The 21787-nt window shown below is 40.3% G+C and overlaps 1 protein-coding gene and 1 non-coding gene across 3 annotated transcripts in view; both read right to left on the bottom strand.

Moving 5' to 3' along the window:
• The window catches only part of RHOBTB3 (Rho related BTB domain containing 3), a 55600-nt gene that overhangs the window by 11424 nt on the left and 22389 nt on the right, over positions 1–21787 (bottom strand). For both annotated transcript variants that reach the window (XM_059418261.1, XM_059418262.1), the window contains exons 6-10: positions 21256–21621; positions 12697–12809; positions 9324–9444; positions 4692–4865; positions 1915–2081 (exon numbers count right to left, since the gene is read on the bottom strand). In XM_059418261.1, the coding sequence (XP_059274244.1) occupies positions 1915–2081; positions 4692–4865; positions 9324–9444; positions 12697–12809; positions 21256–21621 (941 nt within the window). The remainder of the gene's footprint in view (positions 1–1914; positions 2082–4691; positions 4866–9323; positions 9445–12696; positions 12810–21255; positions 21622–21787) is intronic.
• LOC132029009 (small nucleolar RNA SNORA62/SNORA6 family) lies at positions 420–572 on the bottom strand. The gene has a single exon (XR_009407648.1). It is a non-coding gene; the product is annotated as a small nucleolar RNA SNORA62/SNORA6 family (small nucleolar RNA).

Raw genomic sequence — 21787 nt, 5'->3', positions numbered from 1 at the left:
GATAATTACACAATCAGAAAGCACAGAGTCAGGGAAAACAGGTCAGAAGAACTACTGACAACGCAATCATAAATGACACCAGTGAGGAGACCTGTACGCACGTGCACGCGTGCGACCTGAAACATCAATGCAACCGGACAGGAAGTTCTTGAATGCAGCTACTAAAAGGACACGACGAGATAAAAAAAAAAAAGAGAAGCTTGTGCTCATTCTTTTAAAGTATGACAGACTTGGTAGAATAGTATGCAAATGATACAACAAAAATGAACATAGGCTGTAAAAAATACCAGAGAGAATGAAAAAGAAATTTTAAAGTAAATCTAGAAGTTAGCTATTTATCCCAGGCTCAGTGTGAATGAATAACAAAGAGAGATCAAGGTTACGCAGTGATGTTTTGTATTTTTCTGGCTTTGTTTTGTTCTTGTAGCAAGAATTACTATCACACTGCACTCGCTGGGCCAGAGGCCCTTGTGGTGTTAGCAAAGGGCTTAGCCCTCAAGTGCACACTGCCAACACTTGTGAGCTCAATGGCCAGCCAGTGGCCCCAGCATCAAGCTCCAACACTGTGCAGAAGGTTACTCAATTCTTTTGATTTGTTTTTATCCTTAAAATTAAATATGTAAGGCCTTAAGACTTGATTATGAAAGAAACAAACTCCAAAATAGTTTAAAAGACAGTAAGAGAAGACCTAGAGAAGACCTAGAGGCTTTAAATGAATTCCCTTCTTTGCCCAGAAATATACATTATTGATTTATGAGTTCATCTCAATGTGGAGGCAAGATTTTAGCGGTCTGCCCTTTGCCACTTTATGTGGCTCCATTTCAGCAACTTGAAGACAGAATTGTCCTATTTTTCTAATTTCTCTCCAAGTTGATAGGGATCGCCAAATGCTGTATGGCCGATGACATTTTGCGAAGTCCTGATAGTCACCAATGATGGATCAAATATATTCCTGTAAAAAAGACCTAGACGTTTCAGCTTATGGCAAGTTCAATATAGACCACTATATTCCATGACAGCCGGAAGCCCTAAAACTGTCACAGGGCAGAGGATGGAACAGTAGAATAATCAGGGGTAGGATGACATATTTGAATAAACTTCCTGCCCCCCTTTAGTGGGAATGAGGAAATAACCAATTTTTGACTGGCACATCTGCCAGCTCCAGACGACTTCCAAGACCGCAAACCTACTTTACTTATAGATCAGCCCAGTCCTTTGTCAGATTCAGGTTCTAGGCTCTTTGTGACTGCAGTTCCTTACAATTTGCTTAACCATGCAAACTCTATTCCCTAGAATGTGGAGAAATCCAATTCTTAAAAACATAAATGCCCTAAGCTTAGAAGAAGCCAGAAAGTGTGGTGTACTGTAGTGATTCTCAACACTGTTTTTACTGAAGGTACATGAGACCCATCAACAAAAGGCATTTTGAAAGGATAAATGAAGTACACTGATACATCCTACAAACAACAGGGAACTCTAAAACACGTCCATGAAATGACAGATGAATGAATGAACACATAAATGAGTTTAGCCTAACTATCTCTGTCAATATGCATGGACCAGTTCTGTCATTTTTCTTTCATGAACCCTAAGATGGGACAGCTCTGGGGAAATTCAACCTAAGTTCTATTTCCTACAATGCCGATATGGCACAATAAAGCACCACACTCAGATGAGACTAAAACAGGCTGTCATACAGGTGAAAAATTTCCCATCAGCAAATTCTACCACCCTGGAAAACACTGCTCAAACATCCGATGCTTCAAAATGGTCCAGTCCCAGAAACTGTTGTGAGGGCCCTTTAACCTCATTTGGCCAAACGTCTAAACTAAGACAAACATGGGTGTCTCTCTCAAGAAACAGAATCTTTTTTTTTTTTTTAAATCCAGCAAGCAGATACAAAGGGGCAGGTACCTTGGCTTTTTTGAGCAGGTCGACGATATCCAGGTTCATAGACGCCAGCTCCCTGCTAGGCATACTCTGCAGCTGTGTGATGATGAAGAGCTCACAGATGTGCTGCAACCTGGACACCTGGTACATCTCAGCACAGATCAGAAGACACATAGCCTGGAAAATGCCAGCTGACAAGGAAGGGAAAGAAGAGAAGGTGGACAGTGAAGCCAGGCCACGAACTCACAACCCTGAAATCCAGAGTGGTGCACTTCGCCACGGGAGCCCCTATCAGTAGGTGCCACTGTCGTGCCATTTTAGAAAGAATTAATTCAGGCCTTCACACTCTAAAGTGACTCTTTTTGTTGTTGTTGTTGTTTTTAAGTCTTCAGAGAAGGCAATTCTATGATTGCCCTTAAATAATCAGTCTTGAGGCTGTTACATAACTCTGTGCCAGCTAAACCAAATCCCTGCAAATCTTCCTTCTCTTTAGTCCCCAGGTTTGTTTGTTGTTTTTGTTGTGACAAAATAAACATGACATAAAATTTATCATAACCACTTTCAAGTGTACAGTCCAGTGGCATTAAGGCACACTCACATTGTGGTGCAACCATTGCCATCTTCCATCTCCAGAACATTTTTCTTCTTCCCAAACTGAAACTCTATATCCGTTAAGCAATAACTCCCCATTTCCACCTTCTCTTAACCGCTGATAATCGCTCAGGTTGTATGCGTGTGTGTGTGTGTGTGTGTGTGTGTGTGTGTGTGTGTAATCATGCCTAGAAGTTATTTGTAATCTTTTTCTAAGGTAATTCTTTTTCTAAGCCCTCCTTAAATTCCTTGCATTGTTTTTTTGTAGCCAGGAACCATGAACACCGTGTATGATCAATCCTTAACACAATGAATAGATCACCTTTCTGCGATTTCTCAGTGCAAACATTCTAATACTGATCTTCTTTCTGATTATTCCTTTTTTTTTTTAAGATTTTATTTATTTATTTATTTGACAGAGAGAAATCACAAGTAGATGGAGAGGCAGGCAGAGAGAGAGAGAGGGAAGCAGGCTCCCTGCTGAGCAGAGAGCCCGATGCGGGACTCGATCCCAGGACTCTGAGATCATGACCTGAGCCGAAGGCAGCGGCTTAACCCACTGAGTCACCCAGGCGCCCCACTGATTATTCCTTTTGACTCATTTTCTCCCCACACCTTTTACCAAAAAAAATTTTTTTTAAAGATTTTGTTTATTATTTATTTGACAGACAGAGATCACAAGTAGGCAGAGAGGCAGGCAGGGAGAGAGGGGGAAGCAGGCTCCCTGCTGAGCAGAGAGCCCGATGCGGGGCTCAATCCCAGGACCCTGGGATCATGACCTGAGCTGAAAGCAGAGGCCTTAACCCACTGAGCCACCCAGGCGCCCCACCTTTTACCAAATTTTAAAGGGCTCTGTCCTACAGTTATTAGTGCTTCTCTGAGCATTTTTTTCTAATTAGCAAGAGAAAACCTAAAATTTGAAGCTTCAGTTACACTAATGGGAGGACAACTGAGCAACTAAACTTTCTTATTATTTTATGTCTGGCTCAAAATTTTTATTTAACATACCATACATATTTGCCAGTATTAAATATAAAATAAACAGTAACACACATTTTGATGAGAATCGATGCTTTCATTTTTATTAAGCACATACTATAAGCCAGTCTTTAACGCTGACCATAAGAACTCTAACTGGTTTCAAGACCAGAACTAGCTCCTTTAAAAAAGGAATTTTCTTTTTGAACTCTAAAACCTTTCACTAGAGGGCTCCTGACTTGTTTAAAATTTTAAGAGGTTTTAATGACAACGATTGGAAATCTTCCTAATCTAAAAGTGAAAGTAATAAATCTGAAGAGAGGGATGGTCTGAAATGTGTGTTTTCTTTTTGTATTTGCTAGAATACGTTGCCAGGTTCTCTAATCAAGGTGTTGGGCTCCCTGACTGAGTAAACTGCCGGGGACTTATTCTAGCTGTGTATGTGGTCGTTGTGTTTGCGGTGGGAGCCATCTAGTGGCCAGAAGATGAAGATGAATTCAAGGGGCTTCTGTGCGGGTGTCCCAAGGCTCTAGGATGGTAGAAAGGATTTCGCAATTTCTCCAAGGAGACCCCCAGCTAGGGGAAAACAAAAACAAAAACAAAAACAAAAACAAAAACAAAAACAAAACAAAACAAAAAACCCTGCAAGATCTGTTTCAACTTACAGCTACCAAAGATGATTAGTTTTTAGTCAAATATAGCCCTAAGTCAGTGAATAGGGAAATAAATCCCACAGTCTGCTGGGCATCCTAAACATCTCAGGAAGTTTTTGAAGAAGTTAGTTTAAGGACAGTATAACTTTAGGAGTAGTCAGAAGAAGACTTAAAAAAAAACCCCACATTCTCTGAGCTACAGAGATGACCAAGGGGTCTCAGAATATTCAAAGTCCTTAAAAGAGCCTCAATCACAAGTTAGAGCCATAAAAGTAGCTGCTCAAACCTCTTCTCTTTATGGAAAGGATGTCCCAGTCTGTCAAACTAGTCACTGGGTACCATGAAACACCTCCATTACCAGGGTGTCCACATAATCACCACACTGTTGGGACTAGCTGGGATGTGAAAACTGACTGAAAATTAATTGTCATCCCAATACTACCTCACCTGACCAGCACATTCCATGATGTCAACTTCGATCAATCTTAAGCAAAAACAAATTTCATAGAAAGCAATGCATCAATATATGTAACAAGGAAAAAAAATTGTGAGATATTATCTAATATTCAGACTGCTCACCTGGGCAACAGGAGTCAGTGTATAGGTATTCTAAGAATGACAAGAAAGTTTCTTTGGAAACACCGTAAACTGGAATCAGAACACTCTTTGCTTCCATGTAGTTCCCATTGAACATGGCTGCCATCACTTCACAGCGGGCCACCAGGATAGCCCTGTGGGCTGGCACCGTCGTACCTGCAAGGTTCAAAAGTTACATAAGCTACATAAACTTGCAGAGCTGTTATTCTAACAATCTCCCTGTCAGTTAGTGGGGTATTTATTAGGCACAGCTAAGCCTATGTCAGAAAGCAAAGTCTGGGGAGATAACCAGCACTAACCAGAAACTTTTTAGTTTTTAATTGAAAAACAGAGAGTCCAAAAATTGATTTGGAAACCAACAATTTATAAGACAGGCAATTATTTGTTACTCAGTTTATATTTTCTGAAGATAAAAACACTGAAATGAAATATTTTGCTTCCTGTTTTTATAATGAAACATGTATCCTTTGCAATTGGCTTGAAATACCATCACCCATTCTTACGCATGTACCTCCCAAGAAAACAATGCCACTATCCTTCTTGGATACACTTAAGGAACAGGTCCTGGGACCGCTTCCCCTTGTGAGAAAGAGGAAACTGTAGAACGTAAACTACCCCTTGGCCTAAGCAATCCATATGTTACAGCAAGCATGGCAAGGGACTCTTTTGTGGAGCTAGGAGGGGGTTTCAGATGTGATGGAAAATTTGGAAGGGGATGACCTAGTCCCCGGATGTCTCTCCAGGTATCACCTCCTCAGGGAACAGGGCTGCTTCTGGGAAAGCCAGAGCTACTTTAAATTTTAAAGGCCCCTCGTCCCATACCCTTCTCTGAAGCTCATCAAACTAAACAGACTCTCTAGCACAAGTCTGCTGAGCTCTCCAGTTCCTGGGCCGTCCCACCAAAGCAGCCCCTGATGGCACATGTGTGAGGAAGCAGTTCTCACCATTGCCAGCACCTAGGAAACCACGAATCCCCAGGGAGCCTTCAGTTCAGTCTACATCAGTTTGACACACCATTACTGAGCACCCACCATGTGCTAATCACTATGTTATGCATTAAAGATACAAAGATGAAAAAGACCAACTCCCCTGCTTTGGAGCAGTCAAGCTTTTAGTCTGGTGGAAGACACCACAGCCAATGTGAATGACGAAACCTTCCAAAGAGTAACTCTGTGAGTCAAATCACTCTGCTCCGCTCAAGAGTCCTCACCTATACATCCCTACAATCTCAGACCTCTCAGAAGCATACATTCTATGCTACATGAAGTATTCTAAAATATTTTATAATGAGAGGTGCCTGGGTGGCAGAGTCAGTGAAGTGTCTGAGTCTTGGTTTCATGTTCAGGTCATGATCTCAGTGTCATGAAATCGAGCCCTCCATTGGGCTCTGCGCTCAGCATGGAGTCTGCTTAAAGGACTCTCTCCCCCTCTCTCCCCCTCTCCCTCTCTCTCAAATAAATCAATAAATCTTTTAAAAAGGTTTAAATAAATATTTACAATGATTGGATTCTTCAGCTTCTTTAAATCCAAGCAAAACATCTTCTGATTCAAAAAAGAAAAGAAGTGTTCCACCTAAGCCTGGTGACTTCCTCCAAAGCCAATAATCCCCTAGGATTCACTAACAAGGCCCAGCATTGCCAGCTCTGAGCTCAATGCTTACAGCTATGATTTGTACAAATGCACCTTCCAGAGGAGCAGGAAGAACAGACTACCTACAGTGAATACTGCTGAGTCATCACACACCTGCTAGCAGGCGTCATCCTCCCCCCTCTGGGCTCTTTCCCCTCTCTATGCTTCTGTGGTTGGGCCACCTGCTCTCAGTGGAGCAGGGTCCACTGAGGGGCATGATCAGTTTCCATGATTAAATATCCTGGTTATCTTTGTACCCATCAATTCACAAAGAATTCAAACAGATAATGCAACTGGGCTTGTAATTCTAAGGTTTTAACACCTGAAGTAGGACTATTGAAAAAAGAAAAAGAAAAGCAGAAGCATGGCTTAAACAAACTAGAGAGCCTCTCGTTTGGGTTAAGCAGAGGAATTTTGGATTGACCCAAAACACCAAATGGACAGTAGATGGGGAAGGAATGTGATAAGTAACCTTGGAATTTTAACCGAAATTTTCCACTGGTAACTCCATTATAATGGAGTTACAAGACCAGCAAAGAAAACACCAGTACCTGAAAGCACTGTCAAACTTGATCAAGCTTTGCATTTGTTTGGAAAACCATTATACCTCCATTTCAGAAAATCATTGCTTCTGTTTCTCACCTTTGCTGACTACTGTTTGGTATCATAAACTGTTCCATTATGAAACCATAATGCAATATCTCAGTATAGTCACATTTTCAACATAGTATATATACTGTATGAATACATAAGCTCTGTATCAAATATGCCAAATGAACACAATCCAGTGTTCTTTCACCAACCAGCAATAAGATAAAGCTGAAGAATGAAAGGGGGGGGGGGACATCAATTATCCACTTTAAAGAGAAACATGTTCTTTGAAAATGTCAAGGCCTAAAGTATCTTTCCTTTGTAGAATTCAACTGCTGTTACAGTTTTAGAAACTTTTTTAAAAAGGAAAATGCTTAAGAATGAAATAGAACTTGAAAGCCCAAGTTTCTTAATAAAATCCTGTATTTGTCCTACCTTCTTTGCATTAACTTTACAAGTTTCAAAGATGGAATTTTTAGCATTTTTGTTTTGTTTTATTCTTGTATAACAGGAAAGTTGCCTAGTTCAAGAGAGATTTAGAATCTGTACCATCAAGTCCTTATATATACCCTTACATGCACCGTCCCTATCCTCATGACCAGTCTACCAGGTAGAAATCAGCATCCCCGTGTTACAGGCAAAAAGACCAAGGATCGGGAAGGTAAAGTAGCACAGCCACACCAGTACAGTATATCTGCACCCACACAAGAGCCCAGTTGGATCTTTCCAGTCCTGGTCACTACTGCCTCAGTAAGCTTAACACTAAAAATGACCTTTTAGAAGCTATCTGGTTCACCTTCTTCACTCTGGAAATGAGGAGACTTCATCAAGGGAGCCACATTAAGTGACTGGTCTAAGGACACATGTGGTTGGAAGGCAAAGCCAAGGCTAATGCCAGGTTGCATTAGCAAGCCTCCACAGCGAGCCTCCGAGGAGACAACAGTGCTCCCTTCTGCACACTAGAGCTCCCTCCCCAAACTCCAGAAGCTGGGCTTGCCTCTCTACCTTCACTTGGCAGAGAAGCTGTTGCTAGACCTGGCTTCCACCCCTGCCGGCTAGTCTCAGCTCGGATGTGGGGAGGCCTTGGTTTCTGAGCTGAGGGGGCTACAAAGAGCAGCACAGCAGCTGAACGTCCGCACATCCCCCAACCAGCCCCTGCACGCCCAGCCTCCGCATAGCTCTGAAACACGGGCAGCTGTCCACAGAAGAGCTGGCAGGTGAGATTGTGAGAGGAAAGCACGAGATTATAAGGATAAATAACTCTCCACATCACTGGTTATTTCTTGGCTCTGAACATATATTTTCATATGCGACATATTCCTTTTGAAAAGCTTTTCAGTAGGTTATACTAGCTTGATGTTTGGTGTGAAGGCCTCCTATGCAAATTATAACCAAATATAGGCTCTTGTAGCTTTCTCTTCCCCCCTCCCATCACTTTTTATGTGTTTCAAGGTCACTCTTATTGTCCCATTCTCAGTGTCTCATGCTCACATTTCAAACAGTGCTGACTGGAGCTTATCAGAGGGCACCTGGGAAGTTTCCAATTCACTGCCTGTCTTGGCAAGTGGCCAAAGTTAAAATGAACCTTTCTGAGGAAAATTTTAAAAAGCTAATGACTGTTAGCTACCATACATTTCTATCCTAAAATTATAATTTTATCTTGCTTCTAGTAATAGCCTACTGGAAATTCTACTTAATACATGTGGAAACAACTCCTAGCCTTCTTGCATAGTTGCAAGGTACCTGACAATTCACTTGTAAGATTATGCTTTCAATCTACTGAAGTGGCAAAATTACCCAAGCGAATAATCAATAATGGGCATTAAAACAGCTTATCATTATTAAAATTAGGTAGCATTACTTTCCTACAGAGATAAAAAGCAGCTCTCAGTTGCTCTGGTGATAATTCTCAGAGTGCCGTGAGGAATAAATGTAGCAATACCTACCCAGGCCTAATGTGAGCCAGGCATGACCCTCAATGCCTGCTTAATTCCTTTTGATTAAACAGAAAGAAGAGAACTGAATGAGTTACAGGTAATAAAATGTGAAGGGAGCTGGTTTCAGATGATTCAACAACTAGTCTCTTAAAGAAATACACAGATAAAAGTGTACAATGAGGTGATATTACAGATCATTCCATTCCACACTTTTCCCTAAGAACTAATGAAGCATATGGTTAGGGGGGGAAAAAAACTAGAAAAATATAAACTGCTTTCCTAGTCTTAAAAAAATACTTCATTTCCCTAGATTTTGCTGAGGGTCATCCAGTCATCTATATCCTGTATTAGAGAATAGTATTTTCTTCATCCAAAATATTCAAAGCTGAAATAGAAAGTTAGGTAAGAAAATAAGAAAGAAAAATGAGTACTGAACTTCATAAAAATTGCACCATACCTTGTATTTCGAAGACAACATCAGCAAGCATTGGTTTATTAAGGAAAAACTTGAGGGAAGTGTTATAAAACCACAGAGGTTTTCTGGCTTGGTAAGTTTTGCAATTCCTTAGACAATTAATCTATAACGGAAAACAAAAATACAAGAGGAAATGTACAATATGCTCTGGTAATAAATATATAGATTGGTTAGAGAATTTGGAAAACGGCACTAAACGTCTAAAGAAATAATGATTCCCTCCTCCACAGCACCTGTGCTCATAGCTGCCGGGAAAACTTGTCCTCAAGAACGACACGCGCTACACGAGAGGCAGCAGCACGGCTGTGTGTCACATTCTCAGCAGTGAGCGAACTAAGGGCAAACTTAGCTCTCTGGCTGAGAAACGCAGGGTCCTGAATCCATGCACGTGCCCGTTAGCTGGGAAGCAGACAACGGTCAACCTCAAAGGAATGCCTGGTAACATATGTTCATATATACAACCTGTTAGTGTGTTCACTAACTAGAAAGGTACACACACACAAATTTAATCTGTCATTTAAAAAAAACATGCATTTCTGCCCAGCACATCATGTCCTACTACTTACTAGATGAACATTAAAATACTGGAGAGTGATGAATTGATTCATCTCCTTCTTAATGTACAGTCCTACGATCCTACCCACAGCTGGAATTCCTGGAATCAATCAAGACAATCTCTACTCCAGCATTCCAGACCACACCTATCTGTACTCCCACACCTGCTCTCTCTAGGGGGTGGCCTCCCTTAATAGTGCCTAATAGTGCCGCGGCCTGACTCAGCGGTCTCCAGCCCCTACTACATCCCACTTTGGCTTTGGGGCTTTGTTTATCCTTCCTGGGATCTTTCAAACATTCCTTTGTTCCAGCCCCAGAATTCGAGAGCCAGCTCCTCTTCCCTCACCCTCCAGTTTCCTTAGATGAATCTCAGGACTTCTGCCTGCATCAGCACTCTAACCTCTACTTGGCTATCCAGGGAATATGGAAAGCTCCATCCCCACAAAATAATCAAGCATACAACTGCACCAGTAAGAATAAACGGCACCTACTCTCCACTCGGAATTAATGCACTCTGGTGGGAAATTAGAATCTTTGGTAAGAGGGAAACAAAATATGATCCTTCCTCACAAGGAAGAAGAAAACACACTTGCTCCTCTGAGCAAGGCAGAGAAGCAAAACAGGGTCACACAGGACTGGAAGAGATTATGCTGAGTGAAAAAAGTCAAGCAGAGAGAGTAAATTATCATATGGTTTCACTTATTTGTGGAGCATAACAAATAGCATGGAGGACATGGGGAGATAGAGAGGAGAAGGGAGTTGGGGGAAATTGGAAGGGGAGGTGAACCATGAGAGACTATGGACTCTGAAAAACAATCTGAGGGTTTTGAAGGGGCGGGGGGTGGGAGGTCGGGGTACCAGGTGGTGGGTATTATAGAGGGCACAGATTGCATGGAGCACTGGGTGTGGTGCAAAAATAATGAATACTGTTATGCTGAAAATAAAAAATAAATTAAAAAAAGAAAAAGAAAAACAGGGTCACACAAATCCTGCTCCTATAGAGCACGTTCTCAGATCCTGTACACAACCTCCCTTAACACATGTTAGAGGAAGTGGTGGAGAGGATTCGGGCAAATGCCACATGCAAAGCAGAGCAAGTCAAAAAGCAGCGCATAATCTGAGAACCAGCAAGGGCTTTAGAAATCATCATCTCTGCCTCATTTTACAGAAAGTCCTGAGGAGACGTGCTCAAAGCCAAGAATAATTCGTGGACAACTCAGAATTCAAATGCACATTTCCTCATTCCTAACTCGGGGCTATAGCTCAATGCTGTACTCAGTGAATGAGAGAGACTTTACCCCAGGAAAGCAAAGGAAGTGCAGAATTCATCCCTCCTCCTGTACAAAGGAGGCAATTTAGTTCAGTATCACAGAATCATAGAACCTCCAGCCTCTTCCCCAAGAATTCATTTTTTTCTCAGTACTCAAAGGAATGACCATTTAAAATCACTCAAGGAATGGCACAGATTTAGAACAAAAAGCAACACTTCGGTCCCCACCATTCATATAAAGGTTATAAATTTGTATATCATGAATACTGTGTAGATGTATATTATTCATGAATAGATAGATCGATTGACCATGAATCCTTTGTCACCTATGCCTTGAATTTGAATGCAAAAACGATAGGAAGATAGTAGTTTGGACACAACACTGATGCATGTGGTACTATACTGGTCTATACACAAGTAATCTAGAGAACTTTTGGCAAATAGAATGCAGGTTTAAGTGCACAATTCTATGAAAGCATTATTTAGACTGCTAAGAGAGAGCTGAATTAGACTGCTAAGAGAGAGCTACTACTCTGCCATCCACTGGAAAACTGGACAGTTCTTTGTGGCTGCTTCTGTGTGTGATGGAGATGAGAAAAAGCTTGCCCCCTAATTCCATATTACTCTGTTTACATTTTTTTTCTCAAATAAGTCAGAAATCTTCATTAAAAGCTAGTGCAGTTTTAAAATACTAATTTAAAAATATTAACTTAAAAAGTCTTAGGTTGTAGAATTAACAAAGTCACCCATATAAAATAACTAAAAGAATAACCATTTCTCTTACATTTAACGTAACTCTATTTTCTGCTAGGCACTGAACATAGCTTACCTTTTCGTCTACTATAGCCAATCTGTTTAGCATAGAATCTGAAATAAGAATACACTGGCTTAACTGTGTAATGTATTTGTCTCTAAAACTAACAAATGTATTTTTAAAGCCCTTACAGACTGGACAGTCTAAGGGACTAGAGTTTTAATATGCACACATTTAGGACTGTATACAAAGTCTGTATTTTATAACCTCTGACCTTGTTTATAATTTTAAATCTACAAAAGATGAGAAATCCTTAACTGTCCACATGATCAAATGGACTTCTCAGGAATCTTGAAAAAGGCATGCAGAGAAACTGCCTTGCTCCTAAAAACTACTTGGACTTAAATTTGGAGAAGTAAGAAAGCATCCCCTTTAACAAGCTTAACTGGAAATGGACAGATTCAACAGCCCTTCATTCCTCACATAGATTGCATATTCCTGGAGCTCTATGGGAATGTTTCGGAGGATGGAATTCACAAACCAACATTTTAAAGACATGACTCACACATATTTCAATTCTTACATGAATTAAAATCTGAGGTAGTGAGAAATACATGTTTGTGTTTAAAATATTCAGACGGCAGAAACAGACTCAAGAAAAACATATTTCTATACTGTTGACTCTTCTCATGACTCAATATTATTATTTTACTATCATATATTTGTTAAAATACAGAGAACATCAAGGTAAACTGATTTTCAATAAAGGAATTTACCTTTCCTGGTGTTTTTAAAATGCATTTAACTTTCTCAATTACACTTGAAACGTCTCCAGAATCTTTCACTTTCTTTCTGATATCGTCTTCCAATTCTTCCCACTGAAAAGCACCTGTAAACAATTAATATATGTTGGATTTTTATGTTAAAACAGGAAGTCCTAAAATAAATATCTTATTACTGTTCTTTCTTTTATTATTTTCTTTTTTCCTTACCAAATACATATCCTTGTAATTACACTAAAACATTTAAACAGTTCTCACATTTTAAAAAAATCAGTTTGCCTTCCCCTAATGTACTTCTTGAAACCTGAAGTCTGTCTCCCTGGACAGCTGCCACCTCTTTATAATAGATGGTCATCTAAAAATGATAGCAAGAGCCAGAATATTTAGGTTGCCATCACTAGTAGTCCTTCCTACACTCAAAGTATTTATTTGTCCTGGGTAAGAAGGCAGATGTGGCTTTTCCAAGTTAAATTAAACCATACTAATCAAGGAAGGCAGCGACAAACATCAAGTAGAAGAATGAGCAGCAGGAACAGAATGCATTCAGAAGATCTCATGCAGCCACCTCGATAGACCCAACCTGAAGAAGGGAGGTATACTGTCCTGAGGAACTATAAGACCATAGCACTGGAGTAAAATCACAACACCTGGTCCCTTCCTTCCTTTATCCTCACCCAACCCACTTCCTTCCAAGCTATCTCTTCTTAGGCTCATTTTACATTTGTCTACACTGTCAGCCCCTGTCCTCTGTGTCTTACAAAACTGTTTGACGGCCAGCAGAAGTTCTCCTTTCTCCAGACACTTCCTTACTTGGTTTACAGCAGTCTCGTATACAGCCTACCTGCTGCTCAGCGGCCCTCTCCTCACTGAATCAATCCCAAAACTTAATGCCGATAAGTTTCCAAAGTACGATTCTGATGATGATATTTGAAGAGACAATCCCTATCTAGCCCATGGCTTACACAAAGTCCTAACTCCTAAAAATAAAATTAACCAAGGTGTAATGTGGGCAAACATAATTGGGAGACCTAAGCTGTAGTTCTACCTCTTCCATTAATTGCTAATGTGACTTGGAACAAATCATCTCACCCAAAATCCTTTTTAATCTCTCAATCTGTTTCTTCTGATGTCCCACTTTCTGTATCCAGAGCTTTGCCAGATGCCTTCATGGACATCAGGGATGGGGACAGCTCGTAATAAACATTTACTGAACCAATGATATCAGGCAATTGCAGCCACCCTGAGCCAACCGGATCCAAAGGTACTCTGAAGAGTCATGTGATAGTCGAGCCCTATAGTACTGAACACTTTAGAGTATCTTTGAACTTCTTCTCACCTAAGCTTCATGATTAGTACAGTGTACGCTGAGGAGTTGGGGAAGGGGAAGGAGAGCCCTGATCTGGGCCATTTGCTACCTCAGTAGTGCAAATACTCACACCATGGCCACATTCAGGCCTCTGACAGGACATCACAGAGCATGAAGCTGGGAAGAGATAAACACAATCGGCTCTCACAAGGTGGTGCCTCCAGCTCCAGCAACCCCACTGTTTCTTCCTACATTTGATGCTCTTTTTCTGACTTCACTGTCAACTCTTCTTCCTCCTCAAATTCCCAAAGGTTTGCAGTCTAGAAATGTCCAGATTTTTTTTTTTCATTTTTCAGCACTAAAGATTTTTAACTTTAAGGTCCCGCACTCTTTGCACAATCTGATAAATTCTTTGCATCATCTCTCCAGGAAACTTCCCATACACACACAAACATTACAGTCTACATTAAAATGTCAGAAGTGAAGGAACCCCTGAGAAGCCAACAGAACCCAGACCAAAAGAATTTATGCCAGCGGTTCTCAATTATAGCCGTGCATTTCATTACATTTACCTGGACATCTTTCATAAAACACCATCAAGGAGGTATCAGTCCCAGGCCAATTAAATTAGAATTTCTGGGGCTGGAGTAAAAGTCTCCCAAGTGATTTTAAGTGTTGATCAGCACTGAGTGCTGATCATCACTGCTCTTCTTCCAGACATTCTACCCCTGATCGAAACCCAGGATCAGTGGTATGCAGGAAACAGTAGGTATATTTTGATCATCCACACTTACACAGGCTAAAGGAGAACAGATACTAACTGTTAAAAATAAACTGTATTAAGAAACAAATACCCCCACAATACCTCCATTCAGAATATTATTTGAGAGAAAGCAAGAATTAAGTCGAAGTACATGGGATGAACAGCAGGTAAATCCTTACAGGCCATTCATTGTCTAAGAACAGACACAGAAGGATCCAATAACTAAAGACGAAAATAAGAATAGTTCACAGAGTGCTCTAAGGATTGGGCTGTTCATAGAATTAGAAATGCTAACCAAGTCATGAAAACATTTAACATGAGGAGCGCCTGCATGGCTCAGTTGGCTAAGTGTCCAACTCTTGATTTCAGCTCAGGTCATGATCTCAGGGACCTGGGATTGAGCCCCCGTCAGGTTCTGTGCTCAGCGTGGTGTCTGCTTGTGGATTCTTTCTCTCTCTCCCTCTACTCCTCCTCTCACTTGCTCTCTCTTTCTCCCTCCCTCTAAAATAAATAAATAAATCCTTAAAAAAAAAAAAAAAAAACCACGTAACATGTGATCTCTCTTTTTGACAGAATTTTAGGTGTATATTACAGTACTGTTAACAATAGCCATGATACCATACAGATCTCTAGAACTTCTCTTGCATAACTGGGATTTTCTCTTCAGTTAACTTCTCAGAGCACTGATGGAGTTGACTGAGGTTCTTAGGGAGCATCGTGTACTCATGCACACAAACTGTGCTTTTAGGCAGAGCGGAAAAGAGCATACCACAGAATAATTCCAAGAGCCGGAAGATACGAGGGAAGCTGAAGAGGAAAGCTCCTTTCCACATGTTCGTTTACTCTGGCGGCATTTCAATAAGCGATGTGAAACTCTAAGGGCCATCTGTGGTATGAAGAGCTCAAAGCAAAATTCTTGAGGCTCTGACATACATTTCAATTCCTAACCATCTGAAACTGTGTGCATCAGGAATTTGCAAGCATAAGGACTATTGAGTATTTTAAGAATGTCACAACTGTATGCCAATAAAGGATGACTCGATAGAGACCCAGAACCTGCTGGCCTCGCTCCTCCTCTCTGAGTAACAGACCTTCAGTACTTACACAGCCTACAGTGTTAGCTGTTACCCATGAGAAAAGTAACATACACAAAACACATACTTTTACTATGTCTATTTATTTAGGAATCTGCATTGGAGAATATACCAAAGCTTTATGTTAACTAGACCATTATCCATCCAGACCCTTCCTAAATACAGGACCCAAATGTCCGTCATGACACAATATATACAAAATTTGAAATTCCTAAAAATTAAAAAGAAGTATGCTATTTAGAGGAAATTAAGACATTCTTTGTAATTTGGTTTAAAAAAAAAAAAAAAAAGCAGGAGATAGACTGAAGACGGTTTTTCAGTCTATGTTTGCTCAGGGCAAATATTCCTGACATGCCGTGTTGTGGAGTTCTACCTCTGCGTAGACCCAAAAGATGAGAGTACAAACAACTCCTGTCTTCATTGCCCCCTAACATAATCTGTGGGTAAGCCAGGGCTTCTGTGAGGAAAGCTCTGCATAACGAGGTCTTAAAACTTGTGCTTGGTTCAAAAGTTTCAAAGTGCTCAACAACAGCAAAAAACAAAGCAAAACAAAAAATTCCATAAGCCTGTCCTCTTTACTGGAGTCTGTGTGTGTGTGTATACATATACACACACAATATATATAAGCATATATGTAATAATTGTTTAATATATATCTGTAAATCTGTATTTACATGTATATATGTTTAAAACCTTTCTTTAATTTGATAAAAAATGTTCTTTTTTTAATTTATTGAGAAAGAGAGCATGAGCAGCGGTGAGAGGTAGAGAGAGAGAGGGAGAAGCAAACTCCCTGCTGAGGAGGGAGCCCAACATGGGGCTCCATCCCAGGACCCCAGACTATTACCTGAGTCAAAGGCAGATGCAAAACAGACTGAGCCACCCAGGTGCCCCCAATAAAAAAATATTTTCTAAATAAATGGTAACCCTAAGCACAAAGACTGGAGGATAAAACAAAACATCAGTAAGTGTTTCAACATTTGAGAGTAGGAATTGGGTTGATTTTTTTTCTCTTAACAAATTTTCTCAATTTTTTCAAAATTGTCTTTACTGTACAAATACAGCTTTAGTATCTTTTTAAACATTATTTTTAAAAAGATTTTATTTATTTATTTATTTGACAGAGAAATCGCAAGTAGACAGGCAGGCAGAGGGGGAGGGTGAAGCAGGCTCCCCGCTGAGCAGAGAGCCCAGTGCAGGGCTCGATCTCAGGACCCTGAGATCTTGACCTGAGCCGAAGGCAGAGGCTTAACCCACTGAGCCAGAGCCACCCAGCTGCCCCATAAACATTATTTAAATGCAATATAACTTTTGTTTGAGCCTGAGGTTATACTCTATAAATGCAGAGTAACAGGTATCTGCTGAAGCGTTTCATTTCCCTTCCCCTCAAAACATCAGGGTCTCCCTGCAGCCCCAGGTCAATGGCCTGTGGCCCAGCCCTTACCTGACACCACCTCTTCTCTGGGTCTTGACATACAAGGAGAGAAAGAACAGAGCAGAAATGCAACAGCTCAGTGTCAGGTTAGGAAGCCTGTGCTCTGAGCTGGTCAAGGGCTTGGAGCAAGCTCTGCATGCCATGATGCACCTCTGCCTCTCACTGCTCTTCCCAGGCTCACTTCGTTTCACCCAGCCACAGAGCATCTCCCGCCCCACCCTCAGGCAGAGGCTACCCCAGAGCACCACCAACTGCTCCAGGTCCGAAGAGCTCACATCAGTCAGTCTTGCAGCTGACCCCATTTTGACTTTGTGCCCTAGGACTGGTAGACTGGGTTCCTTCCCGGGCCTCTGGACGGAATGCCAGGCTCTTATCCCCCTGGCCGTGGCTGGCGTGTGGTTCTTCCGAGAGCAGGTGGTGCAGCTGCGTGTAGTCCCGAGCAGCAGCCTGACCTGGGAGACTGAGGGAAATGCAGACTCTCAGGCCCCACCCCTGGGCCTACTGAATCAGAATCTGCACTTGAGAGGCACCTGGGTGCCTTAGTTAAGTGTCTGCCTTCAGCTCACGTCATGATCCCAGGAGCCTGGAATGGAGCCTGGCATTGGGCTCCCTGCTCAAGGGGGCATCTGTTTCTCCCTGTGCCCCTCCCCCTGCTTGTGCTCCTCCTCCCTTCCTCTCACTATCAGATAAATAAATCAAATCTTAAAAAAAAAAAAAAAATCTGCACATGAACAAGATCCCCAGCTGACTTGCATGCACACTGAGTTTGAGAAGCACTGGTCCAAATGATGGACAAGCTGTAGCACAAACCACCTGTTGTCAGAATAATGGCCTTTGGCTGATCTCCAGAGTAATGGAGCTTCCTTATTAAACTCTGTCTTGCCTGCTCTATTCCGTCCCTCTACTATCACCAAAGATGAGCATGCCAAAGCCCAGTCTGATCATGCTCAACATTCTGGAACAGCTTTTATGAGCAGCTTCCATCTGGCTTGCCAGCCTCATCTCCTGCAAGCCCTCACCTCCCACTCTATGCTCCAGCCCGTTCCCAGAAAACAACACTTACTAAAGATTACATTTTCCTTAATGTATATTTCCCAGTAAATTTATTTCTTTCAAATAGCATTAGGGCCAACACATAAGGGGGCTGAGGAAAGAACTTTATTTTTCTTTGCCTTTTTCTTCCATCTGCATATATTAATTTTGCAATTTAAAAGATCACTCCCTATGAGAAAGACAAGTAGGTTCTGTCACTGGAGATAGAGCTAGCTATTACTGCTACTTATTAAAGAGGATATAACTGACTTCAAAGTGTTCATGTGTCTTCAAAGGTATTTGATAGATATTGTCGTAAACTTACTGAATAACTCATAATCTCAACAGTAACATCATTCAAAAGAAAAGTCTCACACTTCCTGTATAGTTCTCTAAACATCATTAAAGACATTTTTTTAACATGTAAATATTTTTGTTTTTCAGATCTAGCCTAAAATTCTAAACTGTGAGATTCAAAGTTTAAAATTAAAAATCTGTAGTAGTAAATGAAGTGTTTAGTCTGCTTTATTCATATGATGATTCACAGCTACTGGAGTCTACTCACTAATTCAACCAACACAAAACCTGCCATGCTGAACACACTGTGTTGGAGTACTCTGTGGGAGTGGTTATTTATGCCTTCCCCAAGCCAATATTCACTGAATAATGGGTTTAAGGCCTACCACTACCGTTCTACTTCTGTATGTGTATTTTTATAGGGAGATTTTTAAAAACTTTTTTAAAGTAATCTCTACACCCAATCTGGGGCTTGAACTCATGACCCCGAGATCAGGAGGCACATGCTCTACTGACTGAGCCAGCCAGGCATATGTATGTATATATATATATGTAAAAGATTTAAGTGGCTTGAAATGTGTATATATAGTATATATATATATATATATATATATATATATATATATATATATGAGTATAGGGTCTATACTCATCATAGACCCTAACTGTAAAATATCTACTGGCTAGCTTTATACCAAACTGAGCTGAGGAAAGTAGAATTCAACCTTGAATTCAGTAGAAGTCGAATATATATATATATATATATATATATATATATGTACACATTTCAAGCCAATATACACATTTCAAGCCACTTAAATCTTCATATTGCAACTGTACTTTTAAAAAACTTTAAATTTTACTTTAACTTATAGTAAAATTACATAACCACAGCCCAAATGAGAAAAAGTAAAATCTTAATTTCAATTATTTCAACTATCCAAAAGTTTCTTATAAATATGAAACAGCGCTTTATCTGCAAACATTTGTAAACTTGTCTGTCCCCCATTCTGAAGTCTAAAAGCAGATTATGTTTCTCCAGAGCCACACTCCAGAGGAGTTACTTTAACTTAATATTTCATCAGAACATGATTCCAAGTGCAAAATTAAAGAAGAGAGACGTTCTCGGAAAATTTTTACTTAGATGCTTACTTTAAAAGTCATTTACATTAATTCTTTTCCATTCTTATATGGGACACTTAGATGTGATACCCTCAACTCACTGGCTAAATGACTCAGATAAAACTTCTATTTTTTAAAATGTAGTAGTTATAAGTATTTAAAAGGGCAACAAGAAAAGTAATTGGGAAGCTCTATGTTAAAAAGATAAGTGCACAGTAAGAAAAAATAGTAAAATCTAAAATAGTCAAAGTCAGGGTGCCTGGCTGACTCAGTTGGTGGAGCGTGTGACTCTTGATCTTGGGGTTGTGGGTTCAAGACCCACACTGAGTGTAGAGATTACTTAAAAATAAAATCTTAAAAACAAAATAGAGGCGCCTGGGTAGCTCCGTGGTTTAAAGCCTCTGCCTTCGGCTCAGGTCATGATCCCCGGGGTCCTGGGATTGAGCCCCGCATCGGGCTCTCTTCTCATAAAATAAAATAAAAATAAATAAAATAAAATCTTTTTTATTTATTTATTTTTATTTTTTTTAAAAGATTTTATTTATTTATTTGACAGAGAGAAATCACAAGTAGATGGAGAGGCAGGCAGAGAGAGAGAGAGAGGGAAGCAGGCTCCCTGCTGAGCAGAGAGCCCGATGTGGGACTCGATCCCAGGACCCTGAGATCATGACCTGAGCCGAAGGCAGCGGCTTAACCCACTGAGCCACCCAGGCGCCCTAAATAAAATAAAATCTTAAAAAAAAAAAATTAAATTAGATTTCAGGCTAAACTAACTTTGGAGACTATTTCCAGTTACTAAATTGAATGTAAGGATCCTCCTAATTTCTCTCAATTCCGTCCAAAACCTAAGAGTAAGACAGAAAAGTGAATAAATGGTCAGTTTTTAAAATGCAGACACTGGGGTACCTGGGTGGTTTAGTCTGTTAAGCATATGACTCTTGGTTTCAGCTCAGGTCATGATCTCAGGGTCAAGATCTCAGGGTTCTGAGACCGAGAGCCCCCATTTTGGACTCCCCACTCAGCAGGCAGTCTGTTTCCTCTCTCCATCTGCCCCCGCCTCTGTTCATGCTCTCTCTCGCTATCTCAATCTCTCTCTCAAGTATATAAATCTTTCCAAAAAAAGATGCAGATACTTATTTTCATTTACACTTTGAAAATTTTGTTTCTTTAGAGTTAGACTAGACAATAAATTCTCAAATTTTCACGTTTTGGATATTTTTGTTTAAATAAAATATATAATACATACATAATAAAATACATCTGCTCAGTAGAAAAATAAATTACTTTCACAAATAGATTTAAAACCAAGGCAAGTAAACTTAATAAGGAAGATGGAAAACTTAGACCAATTCCTGTATATAAAGTAAAGATTATTTCATGTATAATCCTTACCTCAGATGGTAGAAAGAAGATAAATGTGAAACTAACCAATACACCTGAGGCCCACAGGCACAGTTCCTTTCAAAAGCTTAAGAGAACCTACCAGAACCATTTAACAAGATACCTGAATAAATGAAGCGCAGAATGTCCGACAAACAAGAACAGAAGAGGGCATCTTTGACAACGACACGTAATGGCGGGTTGCCTGGAGAATCCTGGCTAGCACCTGGAAATGCAGGGTCTCTGTTGATAGCAAAGAGGTCCTGGGTAGTTCGGATGATACTGGAATCCTGAATGTCAGCGGGACTCTTCACATTGAAAAGGAGCATGAAAACATGGCTTACGGCACACAGAACAATCTTGTGGGCCTCGGCAACTTTCTTTAAATCTGGGTTGTAAAATACCACATCTACACACTGGCAGCAGAACAGCAAATTATTTAAATCAGAGTTATAATGCGATGCTTCAGCCTTTAAGACAGGCATCTTTTCTGTTTCAAAAAAGAGAATAAAAGTGATAAATTACTCTTTAGGTCTATAGACCTGGACATTTCAAGTTTCTTTTAAACATGAGAGAGTATTTTCTTAATGTTATTAAGTTGAACCATATAAAATTGCCAACACTTGACCATTTGTGACCCTATGAAAACAGCAATT

This window comes from Mustela nigripes, chromosome 12, assembly GCF_022355385.1.
Source record: "Mustela nigripes isolate SB6536 chromosome 12, MUSNIG.SB6536, whole genome shotgun sequence".
In the NCBI taxonomy this organism is placed as follows: domain Eukaryota; kingdom Metazoa; phylum Chordata; class Mammalia; order Carnivora; family Mustelidae; genus Mustela; species Mustela nigripes.
The sequence above is the reverse complement of the archived record's forward strand: the minus strand, read 5'-3'. Positions and strand labels throughout refer to the sequence as shown.